Source organism: Aethalodelphis obliquidens, unplaced genomic scaffold (assembly GCF_003676395.1).
Source record: "Aethalodelphis obliquidens isolate GAN/ISIS:26980383/991018 unplaced genomic scaffold, ASM367639v1 scaffold23, whole genome shotgun sequence".
Taxonomy (NCBI): Eukaryota; Metazoa; Chordata; class Mammalia; order Artiodactyla; family Delphinidae; genus Aethalodelphis; species Aethalodelphis obliquidens.
This window is the reverse complement of record NW_020837967.1, coordinates 9,210,861-9,233,274: the sequence shown is the minus strand read 5'-3', so window position 1 is coordinate 9,233,274 and position 22,414 is coordinate 9,210,861. Positions and strand designations below refer to the sequence as shown.

General features: G+C 41.6%; 1 protein-coding gene across 21 annotated transcripts in view; it reads right to left on the bottom strand.

Annotated features, from left to right (window-relative positions):
- Positions 1-22,414, bottom strand: part of PARD3 (par-3 family cell polarity regulator) — a 673,340-nt gene that overhangs the window by 539,891 nt on the left and 111,035 nt on the right. For all 21 annotated transcript variants that reach the window (XM_027121740.1, XM_027121747.1, XM_027121741.1 and 18 more), the window contains exon 2: positions 20,751-20,852. In XM_027121740.1, coding sequence (XP_026977541.1) covers positions 20,751-20,852 — 102 coding nt within the window. The remainder of the gene's footprint in view (positions 1-20,750; positions 20,853-22,414) is intronic.

Genomic DNA, 22,414 nt, shown 5'->3' with positions numbered 1-22,414 from the left:
GGGGGTGGTGCGATGAATTGCGAGATTGGGATTGACATATATATACTAATATGTATAAAATGGATAACTAATAAAAACCTGCTGTATAAAAGAATAAAATAAAATTCAAAAATTGAAAACAAAAACTGGTATGGGCTTCCCTGGTGGCGCAGTGGTTGAGAGTCCGCCTGCCGATGCAGTGGACACAGGTTCGTGCCCCAGTCCGGGAAGATCCCACATGCCGCAGAGCGGCTGGGCCCGTGAGCCATGGCCGCTGAGCCTGCGCGTCCAGAGCCTGTGCTCCGCAACGGGAGAGGCCACAACAGTGAGAGGCCCGCAAACCAAAAAAAAAAAAAAAACTGGTAAAGGGGAAAAAAATCCTGTTAACCAAGGAAAAAAGAAAGGTGATTAAAAAAAAAATTTTAGGGAATTCCCTGGCAGTCCAGTGGCTGGGACTCCACGCTTTCACTTCCAAGGGCCCGGGTTCAGTCCCTGGTTGGGGAACTAAGATCCCACAAGCTGCAAAGCCAAAAATAAATATTTTACCTAAGATATCTGGACTCCTCAGATGGTTTTCAATACAGACAGAAAAACTTATTCCAAAGTTATTTATTAAAAATTTGCCTTTCAAACCTATGATGGAAAATCCTAAAATTCTATGATGAAGAATAAATATATAAACCATATGACAAAGCGACTTATGTACCCTCCTCAGATTGATACTGAAAAGCTATCCAAAGTTAGATAACTTTGTTAACAAGGTCATACTTTGTGTTAAAAGAACTAAGAGAGTCTTACTTAGTAACTCGGTTAGATATTTTGATCTTGACTTTTACATCTTGATCCGAAAGAAAGGAGCTTACCTGTGCTGTTACTGCAGATAAAAATCTCTGGTGTGGGAATCTGAGGGGACGTTAGTAGCCAGGCTCCTATCTCCACCGGAGGTCACACCTACACAGCTGTAGACGCTCCTTCACCAGCCTCAGAACACAGGGGCACCTGCGTGAAGGCCGACACCAGCCAACACCACAACACCAGGCAACACAACACCAGGCAACACAACACCAACCAACAACAACAGCGTGCTGGCTCAGCTGTCACTCACAGGGCCCGGAGCCTCACGCTCTTGTTTCTTCCTATGATGAGCACGTGTCCTATGCTCATTGCCATTGAGTTCTATTCTCAAATCTTCAGCTACATAGTTCTATTATCTTCCATAAGTCCCTTAACTTCTCCAGAGCTGTTTCTTCACCTGTCAGTGTTCAGTGGTTTAGGCCAGACTCACTTGAGGTTGTTGTGGGGGGTGGGGGGGAGAGGCCCCAACTGGCCCCCACAAGCACGCTTGAGAGTGTCTCTAAGCATCTACAACACCTGGCTTGACCCATGGTGAAGAATCCCGAGGTTAGGGACTTCCCTGGTGGCACAGTGGTTGGGAGTCCACCTGCCAATGCAGGGGACACAGGTTCGACCCCTGGTCTGGGAGGATCCCATATGCCGTGGAGCAACTGAGCCCGCACACCACAACTACTGAGCCTTGTGCTCTAGAGCCCATGAGCCACAACTACTGAGCTCACATGGCACAACTACTGAAGCCCACACACCTAGAGCCCGTGCTCCGCAACAAGAGAAGCCACCGCAGTGAGAAGCCCATGCACTGCAATGAAGAGTAAACCCCGCTCACCACAACTAGAGAATGCTCGCGCAGAGTAACAAAGACCCAACGCAACCAAAAATAAATTTTAAAAAAATTTAAAAAAAAAAAGAATCCCGAGGTTAAATGACATCTAAAGTCCAATCAAGCTATAAAAATTCTGCAAGTACAATCCCACAACACTTGATCCGAGAGGAATTTTGTTTGTTGTTTGCTTTATGTACACTTTCAACTCTGTTTTTAAGAGACAGCCAAATGCAGGAAAGGCGCTGACATCATTAGAACCTGAAGTTTTATGTAAGTGAGCCTCACAAAAAGCACAGAAATGCATTTCTGTCTCTTTTTTTCAACTGGTTTCTTTAACAATACGTGGGCAGCCATTCAAGTCTACAAAACTGAGACCACAGTGAATCCAGAGCCACTGACCAAGGTCAGACGATGGAGGACACCTGCCAGCGGCCAATCTTTCAGAAGCTGAGACCTCTGTAGGAATTACAGTCTTCAAATCAAAAGAAATAAGCAGTCGGCCTGCATTACACACAGCATCAGACAGGTGCCCCTGGGTTTGTTCTGTATACCATATTTCTGTCAGGCACGGCTCCAATCAAAGAGTAAGATGTATGATAAAGGCAAGCCACTGCTTTCTGCACTTAAGAAATAGCTTTGACTCAGGAAACTCAAATGTATCAACAGATATTCGAGTTGTATAAAAATGCCAATTTCAGTATGGAAAAATAAATATAAAGCAATGCATGCAAGTCAAATTTTAAAAGAGAATGAGTTTCAAAGCAACTTCCTCAGGTAATGTATTTATCTCCTCCACTAGGTTCAAACAATTCAAAAAAAAAAAAACTTAAAAGTTTGCTTGGTTGTTATTTAGATCATAGTGATAAAAAACATTAAAAAAATTTTTTTACTATATGCATCATAGTTATATGTATTTCAAACTCCATATGAAAATTAAATTCAAGGCAAATTTAAACACTAAGGGCCAATGTTACCATATAATGCCGCAAGAGACACTGAAACATCAGGGTTAGGAGAAACTGAAAAGGGAAAAATGCTTGCCAAAATGATTATATGTTTCCAAATCAAAGAGAACCGATTCTTTGAAAGTGAATGTCAATCGTTCCAACTGTTACAAAGCAGAGCCGCACAGGCTCTAAGCGCTGTAAGAACTCAGGAGCAGAGTTCCTAAGGGACAGAGAAGCAGGTCACGAATTTCGAAAACAACACATTTTGTGGTTTTAAAGATACAACTTGAAAATAGATACATCACTGAAAAAAAGCCTAGGTTTATTTACATATGACTGATTCGAAAGGTTAACTGCTCTCCCTTTCCCCAGGAACACTGCTATTTATGTACATTTCTTCATCTTTCTCACCCAGCCTTATGATCAAGTACCAAATTGAAGACTTTTAAAGCACAAATTAACATAAGTTACAGTGCATTTAGTTCACAGCCCAAAAAGGCAGACAAGGAATTTACCACCAGCCGAGCACCCAGTCACTCTAACCAGGCAACTGCACGTCCCACATGGCAGGAACAACCATCCTTTCTCAACCGACAGAGATGGTTTCTCCTCCGGAACATGCATAACCACCAGTTCATAACATAAATCATATACACCCCACTGATGGGCTGCTTTGTTTCCACCCTGTTTGAAGACCCTCCGATAAAAGAGCTGTGCTGCCTTTCGAAAGAACATTATGAATCCTCCAACTACATGGCCTAAATTTTGTATTCATTATGAGCTACGTTTCATGCTGGCCCTTCTGACTCTTGGTCGCCAAGGCCTGTTTTGGCTGGCATTATGACATGGTGAGATGCTTTCTACAGTAAGGGGTGTAGACTAAGAGTCAAGTTAGGAACTTCCCTGGTGGTCCAGTGACTAGGACTCTGAGCTCCCACTGCAGGGGGCCCAGGTTCGATCCCTGGTAAGGAAACTAGATACCACATGCCACAACTAAGACCCAGCACAGCCTAATTAATTAATTAATTAATTTTTTAAGAAAAGAATTTTTTTTAAAAAAGGGTAAAGTTAAAGACCTAGGCCCTGCTTGATGCTTTCTAAAACACGGTGTTCAACAGTCTTTTTTTGCTCACCTCAAGGATGATAAAGTTCATCATGGTCACCTACACGCATTTCACTTCTCTTTGACATTTAAGTATTAAAAGCTCTGGATTCATCTATTCTTAAATTCAAAATTATCTCAGCCTACTTTAACTTGGCTGCCGTTTCAGACGAAACCACCTAATCAAGAAATGTCAAAGGAGAGCTAAGGAGTACAATTAATGCCTAATTCTCAGCACAAATTTTCCTAAAAATAACTAAAGAGGCCTTGATTCAATCCGAATCAGAAATAGCTCCATCTGGGGACAGCGTGTTTTTGGAAGAAAATTTATTTGCCCTAGAATAATTTGAGGGTAGCAAATACTAAAGGTTTGTATCTTTTAAACTAATACTTGGAGTACTACAATATGCACATTTTCACCCAATTACATAGCTATTATTAAGCTAAACGTAACATTAAATATATACATAAGCTATTCTTGAAAATATAAATTGTATTTAAGTTTAGGAGCTTCTTATTGATTGAGGATGTGAAAAAAAGCAAGAATGTACAACTTCTGCAACGCAGGAGTAAGGGGGAATCTAACTTGATGACGTAATATGGACACAGCAAAGCAATGTCACAAAACTTATGAAGAACACACTTCTTCCCGTCTGGGTAACATCAGTTAGCAGCACTATCTTTTCTGCTATGATTAGGAAACTATTCTGGTAACAAAGAAACAAAACACTCTTCCAACTTATCCACACATATACATTCTACTTTCTAAGTCATTCTCTCTTTAAAAAAAAAAAAAAAAGGTGGTTACATTTTATGAAATAGAACTTACATATTCCTAACTTGTTACATATTCTTAAAGTATTGACACTTTTCTAAAAAGCACTTAAGAAGAATGTATGTTTTAGCATTTTATGATAAACAGTGTTGTACTTTGAATTATTTTGGACAGAACTGCAATCTCTCACTGACGAGGAGTCTATAGTGGAAAGAATGACTGGTATAAAATTACAACTTTGATGTATATGTATAACTGATTCACTTTGCTATAAAGCAGAAACTAACACACCATTGTAAAGCAATTATACTCCAATAAAGATGTAAAAAAAAAAAAATACAACTTTGAGCACACAGAGTTACACTTCGATCAACTGTGATCCTTCTACATGTTGCTCTTAATAGAACACGGAAAAGCATGAGACAAAAAGCCTTAGCATGTTATCTCTACACACACACACACACACACACACACACACACACACACACACACACACGATGGATACTACAAATTTCTAGTGTATTTGAATACAAAATCCACCCAATTTCCTTTGCTTTGTACCTGAGGATAATTAACAAAGGGGTTCAAAATAATTATCTTTAGGTCCTAGAAGACCAAAGCAGCTTTCTTTTGTGTTCTGTGTCTTCTACTTAAAAAGGAAGGCTCTGTAACAAGATGAAATGTACGTCTGTATAACTTACAGTTCCTAGGGTTTCTTTTTGTTGAATTAAAAAGCCATCTAACTTTCTGAGTTAGCTTCATTGTTCTTCTACCGTTAAGCAACCTTGTCAGAATGTGTCATTCTGCTAACTTCCATGTCTAGATTGTGATTTTCTATATGATCAAGATGTAGAAAGTCAGCATAGAGACAGAGACATACAGACAAATGATCACAATGATAGTTTTGTAGTAAATGACTGAAATCCACACACTGGACCACGCGCACGTCCTGAGGCATGAATTCCAGCCATTTACTCCACAATGGTTGTGTTTTGGCTGAGCCAGATTTTTCAGCCTCACACGCTCTAAACTGAATGCTTTGTCTTGTGAGCCCCAGCAAACTGTCCGAGACATGACATTTCTGCTTCTCTTAGTTTTTTTCCACTTAACACATGATCTTAACTCTCTTGACAACTCTCAGAGGTATCATCATACTCCTGTCTTAACCACTAACCCTCGGCCCACAAAAGTATACAAGCCCTGATTTTGAACCCTATTTTCTATGGCAACCTTTCCTCAAGCAAAACAATGCACGAAGCTGAAATTATATGGTTGCTTAAATGTCACACGCTGGCCTCTATCAGAGAAACAAGGCTCTGAGGAGGGGACACGTCTTCCTTGAGGGAGAAAAAAACCATGTCTTCCTTTGTCATGAGTGTCACCCACTGCCACATACGTAATGACCCAGGAACTCTGAGCACGAACCTAACCGCTCTTCACCGACACAGCCAATGTCCCCATGCACCCTCCACAAGACCACGTCTCATCTTTAACATGAAAAGTTATCTCATCCTACCCAACAGCTTGGAATGTAATCACTTAAAAGCATGTCATGAGAGCAGAACGCCATCACTATTATTACCACCCCTGGAACTACAAGCAATTAGAAATCATTTCAGGCAGGAAGTTTGAAACGCTCAGCAGAATTTAGACAAACTGGACTTCGGCAGAGAACTCAAGGTGAACACCCTACTTCTATAAACAATGCTATGGAATCCTTAATGACAAGACAGGGCACTCACAATGAAATTCTCAAGCAGGGAATTCCAGCATGCAGGCCCCCCGCGCTCAAGTTCAAGCAGAGTTTTCAACCTGATGCTTCTTCAAGGCGGAAGAGAAAAGATTCTGCCAACTGAATCAGTGCCCTTAATTTCCTCATTCATTTCTGGTATTATTTTCTGTATACTCTACATAGAAGGTTTAACTTCTTAGAAACAGGTTTTAATCTGTGTCCTCAACTCAAATTACACTGATCTGCACATAAACAACTGTCACACTGAAAAAAAATCACGACTGTTGAGAATTCCTAACCAACAAACATCTGTTAGGGTTGTGATTTCTGCTGGAGGAAAAAGGTGAGTGATTTGGAATGTCTCAGACTTGACTTGTTTCTGATATGTCAATGCTCTCCATGACAACAAGGAAGAGAAGGGGAAAAAGAGGAAATTAGGGCTTCCCTGGTGGTGCAGTGGTGGAGAGTCCGCCTGCAGATGCAAGGGACACGGGTTCGTGTCCCGGTCCGGGAGGATCCCACATACCGCGGAGCGGCTGGGCCCGTGAGCCATGGCCACTGAGCCTGCGCGTCCGGAGCCTGTGCTCCGCAACGGGAGAGGCCGCAACGGGAGAGGCCACAGCAGTGAGAGCCCGCTTACCGCAAGGGGAAAAACAAAAAAAGAGGAAATTAAAATGACTCAAGATTTAGCAGACATGTGAGCACCAAAATAAGTATAGAACTGATGATACATATGAGTTTTCAGTGTCCACTTCTTTTTTTTTAAAATTAATTTATTTATTTTTATTTTTGGCTGTGTTGGGTCTTCACTGCTGCGCGCAGGCTTTCTCTAGTTGTGGCGAGTGGGGGCTACTGATCCTTGCGGTGTGCGGGCTTCTCATTGCAACGACTTCTCTTGTTGTGGAGCATGGGCTCTAGGCACACAGGCTCAGTAGTTGTGTAGCACAGGCTTACTTGCTCTGCGGCATGTGGGATCTTCCCGGACCAGGGCTCGAACCCGTGTCCCCTGCATTGGCAGGCGGATTCTTAACCACTGCACCACCAGGGAAGCCCCTCACTGTCCACGTCTATATACCATTGAGAGATGTTCCAAAACACACATCCTTCAGAAACTAGACAGATAAATATCACGTATTTGAGCTGAATTTGAATCATACGGAGGAAGTCGTTCTGAAGCACTTCTCTGTAATGTCAAAAGCACAGTCCTTCCCCTAGCAGTGGTTTGGATATCCTGACTACTTGTCAACGGAGCTCAAAAATAACCATTCTACCAAAAGGCCACTGGGGGGCACACAAAAGCCATGGCACTTGTCCAAAAATAAATGAAAGGAAAAAAAAAATCACATTCTATGTGAGATGTTAGTTGACTTTTTACCAATTATTATTGTTGTTTAGTAACAGAAAAAGACCTCCAAAAATATTAATATCAAGGAGGAATCTTTTCAATTCTAACAGCTATTTAAAACAAAATGTGCTATGTATTATTTGAACAGCCTCAAGTTACATATTCAACAAATAGATAGTAAAACAAAACAACAACAAAGCACACAGCCAGAATTGCTTCCTATCATTTATATTTCCACGTGATAGCCTCCAACTATTTTTTAGGAAAAAATTAGTTTAATTCCACATAGTCCTATGGAACAATATTCCTATGAAATTATATAAACACTAATTTGCTTTTATTCTAATATTTTGTTTATGTACAAAAGTCAACTAATCCTTCCAGTGAGATGTTTGGGTAGCATGAGGGTCCTCATTAAAACAATGTTTTAGGAGAAGAGTTCGTATTAGGAATCAGAATCTTCCGATAACATTACGACCTTGTGTTGTGACAGTGAGTAATTTAAACCCACGTAAAAAATAAACAAACATACACACAAATAAATAATAAACATTCACAAACCCACTGATGGTGCAGAAAATGTCAATGTTTTTGAAACTATAAAGGAATGTTCAAATTAATCAAGAAACTTTTTCCAAAAGTTGCAACTACTTTCAACTCCGAAGAAAATTTAGAGGGATAAGAAATCTATGTACCAACCTGCCTTTTGCTGATTTCTGCAGTGACTCTTTTGAGGTTCAATGACCTTGAAAACCTCAGTGCCTTCACTGAATCTTTCCGAGAGGTTCCAGAAAAGGAATAATACTTCTTGGTGGGTTTCCCTGTCAATCTGTCTGCCATCTCAACCCATTAGGAAGGCAAAATCCACAGTGACTCAGGTTCCAAAACTAACTACAGAAAAAAATGATCCCCAGATAAACAGTCCCCCAAACCCAGATACACAGCCTGTGTTTTGCTCAGTCCTCTAGAAAGGGCAACAAACTGCAAACAGGTGGGAAATATAGGACAGAACCCTCTCCATATAAGTAACCCTCCATGGAAGCAAGAACTTTGGATACAGCAGGGAGACCAAAGACACAGCTTCCACTGCATCAAGTGAAAACACCCTTCACCAGTTAAACAGGCCAGGAGTAGTTGTCAGGAGTGACACAGCATGTAGCAACACACCTTGGAGTTAGCAGGATGTGAGTAAACACAGCAGGTTCAAAGAAGTCTCTTTAACTCATTCCTTGCCAAAACAGACAGCCAGCTCTAGGACAGGATGGAGTCCCAACCCCTACTTCAAAGCAGAAGCCCTCTTACTTAGCAGGACTATTTTCTAAACTCCTTGAACATTCTCTTCTTCCAGTGAATAAGAAGTGGAGTGATCTCATGCTCAAATACTTTTACTCAGAAAAGTATAGGACAAAATATTCACAAGAAAAATGAAATAGCAGTCTGGAACACCCATCCTCTGTCCCAGAAAGGAGAGGAGGGTGTTTTGTGTCCCTTCTGAAGGCAGCAAGAGCACTGAACATTCAGTTTATCTCAGGTCTAACTGAATGATGCTGAGTGCGAGGAGGGACAGGAAAATAAGGCAGATGAGAAATCAGAGAACTCAGTTTCTAGTAAGTACTGAATACTACAAATGTTCACAACACAATTAATATTCATGATACTATTAACATGAGAGCCCCACAAAACTCAGGGCTTTGGGACCCACACGGCCTAACTCAAGGACTGAAAGGAAGTACAGTCAAGGTAATATTTTTAAATTTAGCTCATAATCCTAAGAGTTTATTTTTGTAACAAGTGGCACACCAGTATAATTTTTAAAAACATACACCAACAAACTAAATAACTGAAAAAACTACATAACCGAAGATTAGCCTATACCAGAATATCTAGCTGATAAATCGTACGAGTAAGGGAATTTTAAAAGGGACAACGTTAAACAAAGTAGTCATCTGCTACGTCAGTTGAAGGCAGAATTATCTTCATTCAAGTATTCAAGACTGCCTTCCGGGGGGAGGGAAAGTCTTATTTTTTTCTTTTTGCCTGTGCCGCTCAGCTTGTGGGATCTTAGTTCCCCGATCATGGAACGAACCTGGACCCTTAGCAGTGAAAGCACCAACTCTTAACCACTAGACTGCCAGGGATTAGAAGCATTTCTGGTCTGGACGCTGAACATACCTCCTAACTTATCCAGCCTGAATATTCCCACCTACCTATGGACCATTTCTTATTTTAAAAGTACTTGGAATTACTTTAAATTAGACTAAGAAAAAAAAGAGAGATGAAAGAGATAACCAAATTCTAGAATGTGGAACAAAAGTGTTTTAGATGAAAAATATTTTGTTAGCATTTTCATCTTCCTGTTTTATGATGGATCCCCAAAGGCAAGCATTTCCTATTCCCTTCAGCATCTCAAGTTCTGCCTGGAATGGAACAGGTGCTCAATAAATATGTCTGAGCCAAATTAAAGAAAATGATGCTGGTTTTTTGGGGGGTTTTTTTTGCGGTACGCGGGCCTCTCCCGTTGCGGAGCACAGGCTCCGGACGCGCAGGCTCCGCGGCCATGGCTCACGGACCCAGCCACTCCGCGGCATGTGGGATCTTCCCGGACCAGGGCACGAACCTGTGTCCCCTGCATCGGCAGGCGGACTCTCAACCACTGCACCACTAGGGAAGCCCTGATGCAGTTATTAAAAATAATAATAATAATGTGACTGCAGCTAGGTTTCAGTCTCAAGTTCCTAGTACTGAGAAATCTCTGCTGACACTACACACTATTGCTAATAACAAAATGCCTGAGGACAGTCACCATTTGACTGTCCCCTTAAAAAGAAGTGTTGCTTAATATTTTATAAGAAATTAAGCAATCTATTAGGCATTCCAGTGCAGGGACTTATCAGAATTCTGAAATACAGGACACAGATTCTAGGATTCCCCTATTCCAGGTGAGTTTCTGACTTTATACTATGTACCTTTATTATATTAAATAAGCTCTCTCCCAGGTGGCAGTCAGGTGCTTGCCATCTAAGATCAAATGTTTACAGCACTCACAAATTTCTCAAGGCTTTCTGAGTGGGATTTTCTGCGCGTGTCTTAGAAATAATACTACCACTGCCTCATGTCTGAGGAGTCATCTCCCTGAGCTGTCTCTTTATAGCCTTTTATACTCAGTTGTTTTCCTCAAAATCTAAATTTCATGTTACTCTCATTCAAATGTTTTGACTCAGAAGAACTTGAGTTCCTTTTCCACATTTTAATACTAATTTCCTAATTAAAATGTTATTAGGATTTTCCATCACAGTGAAGGCAAGTATTAAGCTGAGGTGTGCACCCTTGGAGGAACCAATAAAGACTGGTTAGAATGACTAGATTAGAATGATTGCGAATTTTTGCCACGTGGAAACGCTATTTGTCACGTGCCTTTAAATACCATCTATTCTATATAGTTGTCATTTCCAAATTCATACCTCCAACTCCGATCTTTCCCTTGAGCTTCAGAACTATATGTCCAATGACCTACTTAACATCTCTGCTTGGATGTCTCAAAGGCATTGCAAAATCAGTTAAATGTCTCAATAGGAAAGAGACTTGACTGTCTCCAACCCTGATATCTTGCATTTAAATGAAATGGACATCCAAAGTACCCCCCACCTAGCTCCAGTTAAGACTCTCACTCTACTTTCTTTGCCCTCATTGCTCACATCTACAATGCATTCTTCCCAAAGCAACCTTCTAAGATACACCTCTAATTCTATCACTTCTCAGTCTGACAGTTTAAGGGCTTTTTATTACATTTAGGAGCAAATCTCAAATTGCTTAATATAGTCCTTAATACCCCCCTTCCTCTTCCAACCCCACCATTTCCCCTCTCCCAGCTGCCTGCTGCATCCATGCCACACTCATTCGCTTAAGATCCAGGACCCTTTTTTCCATGTCAGGTTGCTGTACGTGCTGCGCTCTCTGCCTCCAGCTGTTCCCAGATCTGGCTCCTTCTCAGCCACTGAAATCAGCCCTCCTGTCTCCTCTTGAGAGCTGTCCTTGCCCAGACTCACTGCCTTTGGAGTCTCTTTTCCTCACTGCAAGGAGAGGTCTGTGAGATAAGAAGACACCCCCACACACACACACACACGATATTCCCTCAGCACCTCCAGCTGTTTCTCCAGTATATTAGAGACTGAAAAGCGTTTGTTGAATGAATGTCAGAAAGATGAAATGAATGAAGGAATGAGTCAATCTGTAAGATCTGCTTAACCGTTGCTCAAACAGATGCTGTAATTTTAGTCTGATACATGAACATGAGGCATCCATAACTGTGATAATAATCAATAACTGTGATACAATTATACATGGCAATAACCTCCCGGCATTTTAACAAACACCCATAAAGAAGATTACATATAAGTAATCTAACAAAATTAAAGACAGTCGTTAAAATCAATATATTTTTACTAGCTAAACTAGTCTCCTTCTCCAACCCCAACCAACGATAAAAATGTTTGTTATCTGGGACCAGTCAATCGCCCAAAGAAGCGAAAGAGATCTGCAGATTCAGGAAGTATATTTGGTTCTCCCTCTTCTCAAACCAAGGACACTACCATCTATCCAACTCTCAGGGCTGATACAAAGTTACAGCCATATCCTGCTACAGTGTATAGCACATGAGGCTTCAGTTTTATTAGTTGACTTATTTTGGAATTATAAGAGATCAAAGGGTCCAGGCTCTTCCTATTTTCCTCCTCTTTTACTATACAATCCAGGAGGAAAAAAAATCTGCTACTTTCTACATGATTATACATGAATAACTGTATGAATGAATGAATGGGATGATCTTGTTTATCATTTATAATTACTTCTCCAATTATTCAGAAAATATTAATAAGGAAGAAACCAACAGTCATCTACCTTCCTCCTTCTTTTCCTTTCTGTGATGATAACAGTTTATTATATACATGAAAAGCTGAACTGTACACATTTCACTCTAGATAGGAGAGAAAAGAAAACCTAGGCTAAACATTTTAAAAGTTGGAAGTTATTATAAAACAAACAGCTTTTCACAGCATTTATTCCGGAGCACTTGTTTTGAGATGTGCTGTTTTTCTGGAGAACTGTCAGTGTTGGCCAAGTATTTTAAAACTGTAAACAAGGCCCTCCTTCCCCCTGCCCCCCAATTTTAACTGAGATGTAACACTGTGTAAGTTTAAGGTGTACAAAGTGTTGACTTGATGCACTTATTACACTGCAAAATGATTACAACCTTAGTATTAGCTAACACCTGTATTATGTCACATAATTACCATACCTTTTCTGTGGTGAGAACATTGAAAATCTACTCTCTTAGCAACTTTAAAGCATGGAATACAGTATTACTAACTCTAATCACTATGCTGTTCATTACCCCCCCCAGAACTTATTCATCTTAAATGTGCACCCTTCAACCAACATCACCCCTTTCCTCCCACGTTTCGGCCCCTGGTAACCACCATCATTATAATCTCTGTTTCTACGGCTTTGGCCTTTTTAGATTTCACATATAAATGAGATCATACAATACATATTTCTTTTTCTCTGGCTTATTTCACTTAGCATAAATTCCCTAAGGTCCATCTATGTTGTCACAAATGACAGGATTTTGGTCTTCCTATGGCTGAATAATAGTCCTCTGTGTGTGTCTGTGTGTGTGTGTCTGTGTGTGTGTGTGTGTGTGTGTGTGTGTCTTTATCCATTCATCTGTGGATGGACGCTTGGGTTGTTTCCATATCTTGGCAATTGTGACTAATACTTCAATGAACAAGGGAGAGCAGATATTTTTTCAAGACAATGTTTTCATTTTCTTTGGCTAAATACTCAGAGGAGGAATTGCTGGATCCTCTGGTAGTTTTAGTTTTGACTTTTTTGAAAAACTTACATACTGTTTTCCATAGCGGCTGCACCAATTTACATTTCCACCAACAGTGCACACGGCCTCCCTTTCCTCCGCATCCCCGCCAACACTTGTCGTCTCCTGTCTTCTGATAACAGCCATTCTAACAGGTGTGAGGCGATACTGTGGGTTTGAGTTGTGTTTCCCTGATAGTACCTGTTGGTCATTTTCTATGTCTTCTTCGGAAAAACGTCTATTCAGTTCCTCAGTCCATTATTTGATCTGATTGGTTTTCTGAGTTCTTTACATATTTCGGACATTACCCCTTATCACATATATGGTTTCCAAGTATTTTCTCCCATTCTGTAGGTTGCCTTTTCCTATTATTGGTAGTTTCCTTTGCTGAGCAGAAGCTTTTTAATTTGATGCATTCCCACTTGTTTAGTTTTGCTTTTGTTGCCTTTGCTTTTGATTCCAAGACTTTTGGTTCGGTTTGTTTTGGTTTTTAATGATACAGTCCTTGTTGGCTCCTAAATACTAAAAATCAAAACTGGGATCTTTGCTTCTTTTCAGAAAAGAATATACATACTGATAGCATACTAGGAACCCTCAAATTCTAAAGGTACAGAAAATAACATATTTCTTCCCTCAACTGTTACTGAGCACCTATTACGTAGCAAGCTCTCTTCAAAGTGACAGGGATATAAAATAAGTAAATGAAAATGAATATCTACAGAAATTCATTTTATAAAACAAATACCTACGAGAGCCTGGCTTATATGTTTGTTTTTAAACCATTAGAAACTGGTATTTAAAGAATGACTAGTTCACCTAATTCAATGAATGGTGGTAGCAATGGTGACCAACAATGACGACGGTTATTACCATTTCCTGGGGTCCTATTTTTGCCAAGCACAATGCTGAAACTTTAACACAAATTCTCAGGCTTCAACTTAATATGACCTTGTAAGGTGGGTACAATCATTAACCTCCCTTTAGGGATGTGAAAACTGAGGTTAGAGAGATGAAATACTTTGCTCATAAAGTAAAGAAGTCATGGGGCCAGTATTCAGACACAGGCAGTGTGGCTTCCTGCCCCCGACCCCCCACAGAAGATGCGCCTTGCTGACGGAGCAACAGAAAAGCAACGTGCAGCAGACCAGGGAACCAAGCCCTGGCCTACAGGTAACATGATAACTGTCCCCCACTCCTCCTGACTCACCGGGCAGCTCCAGCCAAGCAAAGTCCTCACTGCCTCCCTCAGGAAGGCTGACAAGCCAAGACTCTACAGAGAGTCCCCACCTCCAGAGCTCCTACTGCTTCCAAGGGGCCGTGCAGGGCCCGGGCCCCCTTTTCTGTTCTCTTGCACTAACACCCATCACCCATCACCACCTGTGCTACACCTGGCCCTGTGCTCTCCGACCCACCCACCCACAAATTGACGAGCTGGGGGTGAACCGGTACTCGTGAAATACATGTTGGGAAATAATCCCTTTGAGTTAATTAATTAGCCATTTAATGCTCTACTTGGCACTTAATTTAAATATTTTCTTCTTTAGAACCTAACTCAAAGAAATCCATTTAGGAGGAAATTAATCAAGGCATCTAGTTAAATGAAGTCTGTTTATACAAATTATTTCAATTCCAAGTTAGCAAACTCTTTAAATCATTCCTTCCCTAGGCCAATTCATACTAAAGTTAAAAAAAAAAAAAGATGTTTATATTCTAACCTCAATTTAGAACTGCCTAATGCTCTCTTCATATTGGAATTAGGCAGAAGGAGAATTATGGAGAAATTAAAAAACAGAAGGTCACAAAATCCCCAGTTTTTCACCTACTCCACCCTCAGAGATAACTATTTCAGTCGGTCCCTTAAACCCTTTCCAATGTACATAATTGTTTGCACTAAAATTAGACCATATTTTGAATGTTGTTTTAATCTGATTTTTTAACAAATTTATATCAGATTCACACATTTGTCTGCGCTTCTGTTCCAAATATCCAACTGCCTAACTGACACCTCCAAGGCACCCCAGCTGACTAAAATCAGGACTAAAACCTGATCTCCCCACTGGGTCCCAAGTCACCCCCCCAGCACGCACTCCCCACCTTGGGGAATAACCTCACCGTCACACTTACCTATTAAGCCACCTCAGATCTACCTACTCCCCACCTCTCCACCTTCTCCTTCATATCCGTCTCCCACCTCCCCCAAAACCCACACACTGGCCCCCCTGGGTCCACTCTGCCTCCTGCCCATTCATTTCTGACGCACTCAGCTGGGGATATTTCTCACATGTAAATCTGATCACCTAACACCCCCTCATTCTCACCTGGCTGTCCTTCAGATTCCAGCTGGGTCGCATTTTTTTTTAAGGCAAGTCTTGCTTCACGCTGAGCTTTGGCACATCTTTCACAGGACCGTTCCTTTTCCTCAGAATCATTATCTATCAGAAATTCTGACTCTCACAATAGATCATAAGCCCCAGTAGAGCAGGAAACATGGCTACTTTCGTTCAACAACGTATCACAGCACTAAGCACAATGCCTGGCACACAATAGGTGCTCAGTAAACAGGTTACATTAATCAAAAATACTGAAAGAAAAAAAAGACTAAAAGTCTTTTTTTCAAAGAAAATTATTATATGTGCTATCTTTTAAATTATTATTATTATTCGGGCGCCCTGGTTTGAAAACATTCTCTACCTAACCTTTATCCAGCAGGGGGAGGGGCACTCAGCTTTGGTTCAACATTGCAGCTTTGATTTGTCTATTCCATAAATGCCTCTGTGCTAGCTTTCACGGACATGTAGAAATTGTTGCTTGCCCACAATCCTAATACATTTTAAAAGTTTCTTTTTCTCCACTTTCTTCTACGTGAGCACACTGGCCAGACTGTCCCCCAGAGAATCCTGGCTCCTTTCCAACAAGCAGCAATCAACAGTCTCCACAACAACCCTTCACGGTGCCTGGACCCCACTCTAAACACACAAACTCTTCAAAGAATTTACATTGCTATCCCATCCAACCCTTCGTACAAAAAGCAAGACACCGATAGTGGAAGATTATTTCCCAAGGTCATCCCCAAAACAGAACACACATGACATCATTCTAGGTCAAAACAAAATGATATCCCGGTGTGACAGAGGAAATGCTTGACGCCACATCTTAAATCACCTTCAGCACCAAAGACATAAAAGAGAAGACAATGGTGTGAGTGAGAAAAAGACACTCTTCTTGCTGATCCCCCCCCACTCCCGGCCAAAAGCACCCTTCCCCACCCCCACCCCCCGCCGACTCTAAGTGCTGGTCACTTCCCCCTGAAACCTGTTTCCACCCAAGGTCAGACTGGAGGGAGAAGTGAGTGAATGCCCAGGATTTTTACTCTGTCATCTATGTACTAAGTTTACTGCAGTTCACAGAGGGAATGACGGGAGGGACAGAGAACTGAGAGAGGCTCACCGATAGTAAATTATAAATAATGAAGAGCAAACCAGGAAGAAATTCAGAAAGAACGCAGCGCAGCACTCAGGAAGGCTCGCATTACGGCTGTTGTAAACGGTGCTGGGGATGGCGTGAAATCCACTTCAGCTTTTCACAATTTGGCGGAATGTCAATGAGAAGACTGAGAATCAGATCCTAAGAGTAAACAGAGCAGCATGACAACCCTGCCTGGAAGCAGCAATGTCCAGAAGGGACGAACAAACAGGGCACGTCTTCACGCCCGAAGTAGACCTAGGATATTCCATGTCTCAGAAAATCAAACCTACTCCAAGAACACAAGACGACCCACACTCACACCATTTTGAATACATCTGGGTAAACCCTGGAATTGGAATCGTATAGGCACTAAATGAAAAATTCCTCAGTGCTGTGCGTTGAACTCTAATGACTAAAGGATAATGAGCAAAATTACAGCTAAACAGATACTTCAATTTTCTTCCGTGATCATGTGAATTACTGCCTCTTAATCCTCATTCCCCTGTATTAAAAAATATTTTTTCATAATTTTATAAATTCAGTGACCAGGTACAAAATCTGTATTCTCTGAGAGAGTTTTCCCCATTACAGAGACTGACAGGAAGGCAGGGCCACTGAAGCCTTGTTTTCACAGTTTGTGAGCAGAAATAGCACCCTGGGGTGGGGTGGGGAATAAAATTCAGGTGCCCAGAGGGGTGTCCTAAAACAGGACATGTTTTTAGAGAGGAATTTTATTGTTTAGGAGAATGTTTTTCTAACCTAAAACCAAAACAGGTGTCAAGATCCTTAGCTAGAGAAACTGCCAAGAAAAGCTGAAAACACTCCGGGGCGATTAAATCAGGATCAGATTTCAGAGCCAGGGAAAAGAGCCACACAACTCACTACACACAGTCCCTCACTTTGAATAATGCATCCAACAACACCGGTGCGTTTGGATGCTGGCATTCCGGATTCCTTATGTTTTCACAGTTACAACTTAACATGGGTCCTTTAAGATGCTCCTTCAAAAATTTAAATTAATTATACGCATACACATATTTAAATATTTCTGAACAAATAAAACAATGATTTAAAAACTACTTTAGTCAGCAGTACCTTGTACTCTCTACCGTTTTTCTATGTGAAAACTGAATTTAATCTACATGATGTAAAACTGTCTGAAAACTTATTTCCCTTACTAATATTTAAAACCTTTTTCTCAGGTTAAAAGGTTTTTTTAACCTACATAGGATATATAATAAGAGATTCCAGAAAATGTAGATTTATCATCAAATTCACATAAGAATATAAAATCTAAAACACGGTTGGTTTACCCTATGATTTCAATATGCAGCTGTTTCAGATTACAGTTTCCTTTATCTTTGGTTTTTAGGTGCGATCTAATGGTTGTGCTGAAAGAAGAGTGTATTATTTTCAGTTGCTGAGTAACAAACTGCCCCCAAATTTAAACAAGAACATCAAACCCCTTAACCTGGTTGACCTTTATAGATCCAACAGCTGCAGAGTCCACGTTATTTTCAAGTACACATGAAATGCCCACCAAAAAGGCCATAAAATAAGTCCCAATATGGTTTTAAAGTTCTTTTTAAAATCCTATGGCTGAACATCTACATCTCAATACTCTACCTACTCAAAATGTGAACTGCGTTCGGAGTGTGAACACTGATGGGGGTGCAGGGAGGAGTGTTACTTGTGCTCCATGAACCTGCCCGGAGCTAATACCACGTGGGCTGAAGAATAAAGTAGGATGGCGCCAACTGGGGGAAAACCACATTTGTGTTCGATCAGAAAGGAAACAGGTTTCATTATCCTGTAATGACCTGTAACGGAAAAGAATCTGAAAAAGAATATATGTATATGTATATAACGGAATCACTTTGCTGTACACCTGAGTCTAAGATACGTTGTAAATCAACCACACTTCAATTGAAAGAAAAAGAAAGGAAGGAAGGAAGGAAGGAAGGAAGGAAGGAAGGAAGGAAGGAAGGAAGGAAGGAAGGAAGGAAACAGGTGTAGAAACAGGAATGCTCACCACTGCTGCTGGGTGCAGAAGACACACCCAGGACCACTCAGCTTCCTCCACAGAAATCCAAGAGTCCAAAACAGGACGAATGAAAGAGCACATAAATCCCTAAAAGAAAATACTGTGCAACTATGTCGGCATAGCTATGGTTAATGGATGTGGAAACGTATTTATAATCAACTCCAAAAAAGCAGGCTACTACTCAATCCTTTTTATTTAAGAGGAAAATAGTGTGTGTCTGACTCTGAAGGAAAAAAGCGTCAGGATGCAAAGCCCACCTAAATAACGGCAGTGATGAGCTTTAAGCAGCAAGGGGGTCACGGGTGACTATTTCCTTCTTTGTATGTTTCTTTTTCCTCATAAGAAGCTGTATTATTTTATAGAAGAAAAACAACCAAAAAAAGAAAAGGAAGAGGAAGGGAGAAGAGAAAATATTAAAAGATCAATACAACACATTAGCTCATCTCTTTCCAGCATTACAGCTGGGAAAGGGCAACCTGTTTAAACTCTTCAAAAATTTCTCTAGTTTAAGCTCTGGAGCTGAGCTGCACAATAAGATGACTATAATTTAAGTCTCTAGAGGATGCTCTTCATGTGGACTGCAGGAAAAGGATTTGAGAGCCACCCTATTCCTGGCTCACAGAAGAGCCTGACAAGGAGAACTGACCCCAGGAGAAACAGCAGCAAATCACAGACAGGCAGGAAAGTTCTGCATTTTTGACACCACGTGCTCCCAGCCCACGGTAGCTGCAGGGAACAAACCCCACTACGGCAGGGGCTAGTGAATCAAACATCCGGGACGTTACACAATACCTGGTACCCTGGAATTTTTCCTTTTCCTTAAGATTTCGAGAAAACACGTAAGACATCGGCCGGTTCTGAGCCAGGCACTACACCGTCAGGAACGTAGGCGTGAATAAGCACAGCAGCCGCGCTCGCCCAGCCCACAGCTCCGGACGCAAGGGGCCAGCGGCTGGAGAGCTCCCGGGAGGAAGAGGAGTGGGCTCTGGGCGATTTACCTTCCTCCACCCCATGCAGTCACCTCGCTGTTTAGCCCACCCTGCGCTATCACAGGCCGCGAGGAACAGGTGAGGATGTGGCCGCCTGCCCTCCCGGCATCTCACAGCGGGTCAGATACGAGGGGGTGTGGCCACGGCCTGCTCAAGTTGGATTCTAGCAATCAAGAATCCACTGACTCCTGTGCCAGAGCCCAACATCCTGCCACAGACTCCTAACACGTTCTGAGTCACTCCTCTGCCTCGCTCCCTCAAGGAGGACAGATAGGAGGGTGGATACAGGCCAGTGATGCCTCCATCACAGCCAACAGTGAAGATGCTGCTGCAGTGTGACAGCACTCGAAGAGGAGCCACAGAGGAAAGGGCAGCTTCCTGAAAGCCAAGCCCACCGGGAGGATGCTGGGATGCAGCCGGGCCACGCCAGCTGCTGGGATGGGCCGCCACTGGGATCAGAACAGAGACCTTGTATGTCGCACGTGGAAACAGTGAGCATGATGACAGGCCTGAGTTGTCGGGAAAGATGTTACATTTGGTTAAAATAAGGGGGGGATGCCATGGAAACCTCTTAAAGATATTTCCATTTAAAACGCTGCAATTTTAAAAGTTCAAAACCTAGGATTATGTCCCAGATATCAAGAAAATCATTATACCCTGGGAAGATTCATGATACTTATTATAAAACAAACATACCAGTATGAGTGGCCCAAATGTCCTTTAAAATACATGTGTCTGAGACAGGAAGAAAAGTGTTCCCCCCACCCATGCCCTCCCCCGCCTTCACAGAATGCACTCAGAGCCGCTCTCCTGACTTGAACTCACTCTGTCTTTATCATCCGCCACATCACAGAGGATGTCGTCGAGATCGAGAATTCCTCCATCTCCATGCTCCAGTCGATGCACCTGTATCCAGTAGTTTGGATCCTGTATGAAAGAATAGACAGCAAGTTAGCATCACCAAAAGGGAACACAACAATTTACACGGGGATAACCTCCTGCCATGAAAAGGAATCGACCTCATCAAGAATATCCCAACTGACTGAAAAGTCAAGCGGCTGCCTATCTCTGGTTGAGTCAATTTTCTTTTTTTTATGATGGAGTCACTCCTGCATGCACGTCCCTTTGGCTCAGACGGCAATACACTATTGTAATAGGAACTGCAGAAACGAGCAAAACTCACTGCACACGGAATATTAATTCCTCTGAAGTATGCTGGGTTTTCCATGGTCTGACATGAAATACTTATTAATCCTCCCAATCCAATTTACTGAGCTATTCTAATAAGCAAGCAACGTATACTGTGTGCCTGAAAAGCTCATGTCACAGCTTATCTGAAGAAAAGGAGGTTGCCTGCCTCGGTGGCTCAAAGTAACCCCTACAAACAGGTCTAAATATACGGACACAGAAGAACGTTAAGACCACAAGTGAACGAAGCAAGCTCAGAACAGCATGTGTGCTTGAGTCTATTTCTGTAAAGACAAAGTTACATACACTTGTACGTGCGCATACAGCAATGTCTCCAAAGATGCACACCAAAACTTGCAATGTTTATCCCTGGGGGTGGGACTGGGGGAGAAGGAAGAAAAAGGACTTCATTTTAAGTGTTACACACTTCTACCTGGGGTGTGTGGGTGTGTGTGCACGTTCATGCATGTGCACACACATATATACACACACGTACATATACACACAATGTAACAAAATCAAGCTCTAAAGTTATGTGAAGAGAGAACACAGTTGTTCTTAAACTTCTATAATCATTCTCTTGTGTACTTAAATGAAAATATACTAAACTATACCTTTTGCCGTTAGCTACTAAATCATCCACAGCACAGAATTACTAATAAAAAGTTCAATTCAAGGTAACAACTCCATTTTCCCAGCCTAACCAGTGATGTTTGGTACAGTTTTTTCTTAAAGCAAAGTCTGGGATGGAGGAGGCACAAGATTAATGAGAGTTAAAGTACAGATTCTGGATCCTACTCAGATCTACTGACTCTGACCTTCCAGGGGTGGGGTCAGGCGATCCATACCCTTGAAGTCCTCCAAGGGCATCTTTAAGAGAGCCATGACTAAGAATCACAAAAAATGGAACACATAAAAAATGCAGAATTATCAATCCCTGTCATTTCTAACCAGCACAGAAGGCAGTCCAGACCGTAATTCTCAAAGTTATTAAATATTATCATAAAAACTACTATGCCAATAACCCAGAGTTCCTCTGTACCCTCATCTGTCTAGATTTCTTTAATAGATTCAGTGCTGAAATCAACTGTTCATCCAGAGCACGGAGAGTAAGCTTGTAGAAAACACGCACACTACACACACGCACACCACACACACACCACACACACATATCACACACCACACACACCCCACACACACCCCACACACACCACACACACACATCACACACCACACACACACCACACACACACATCACACACCACACACACACCACACACACACCACACACACACATCACA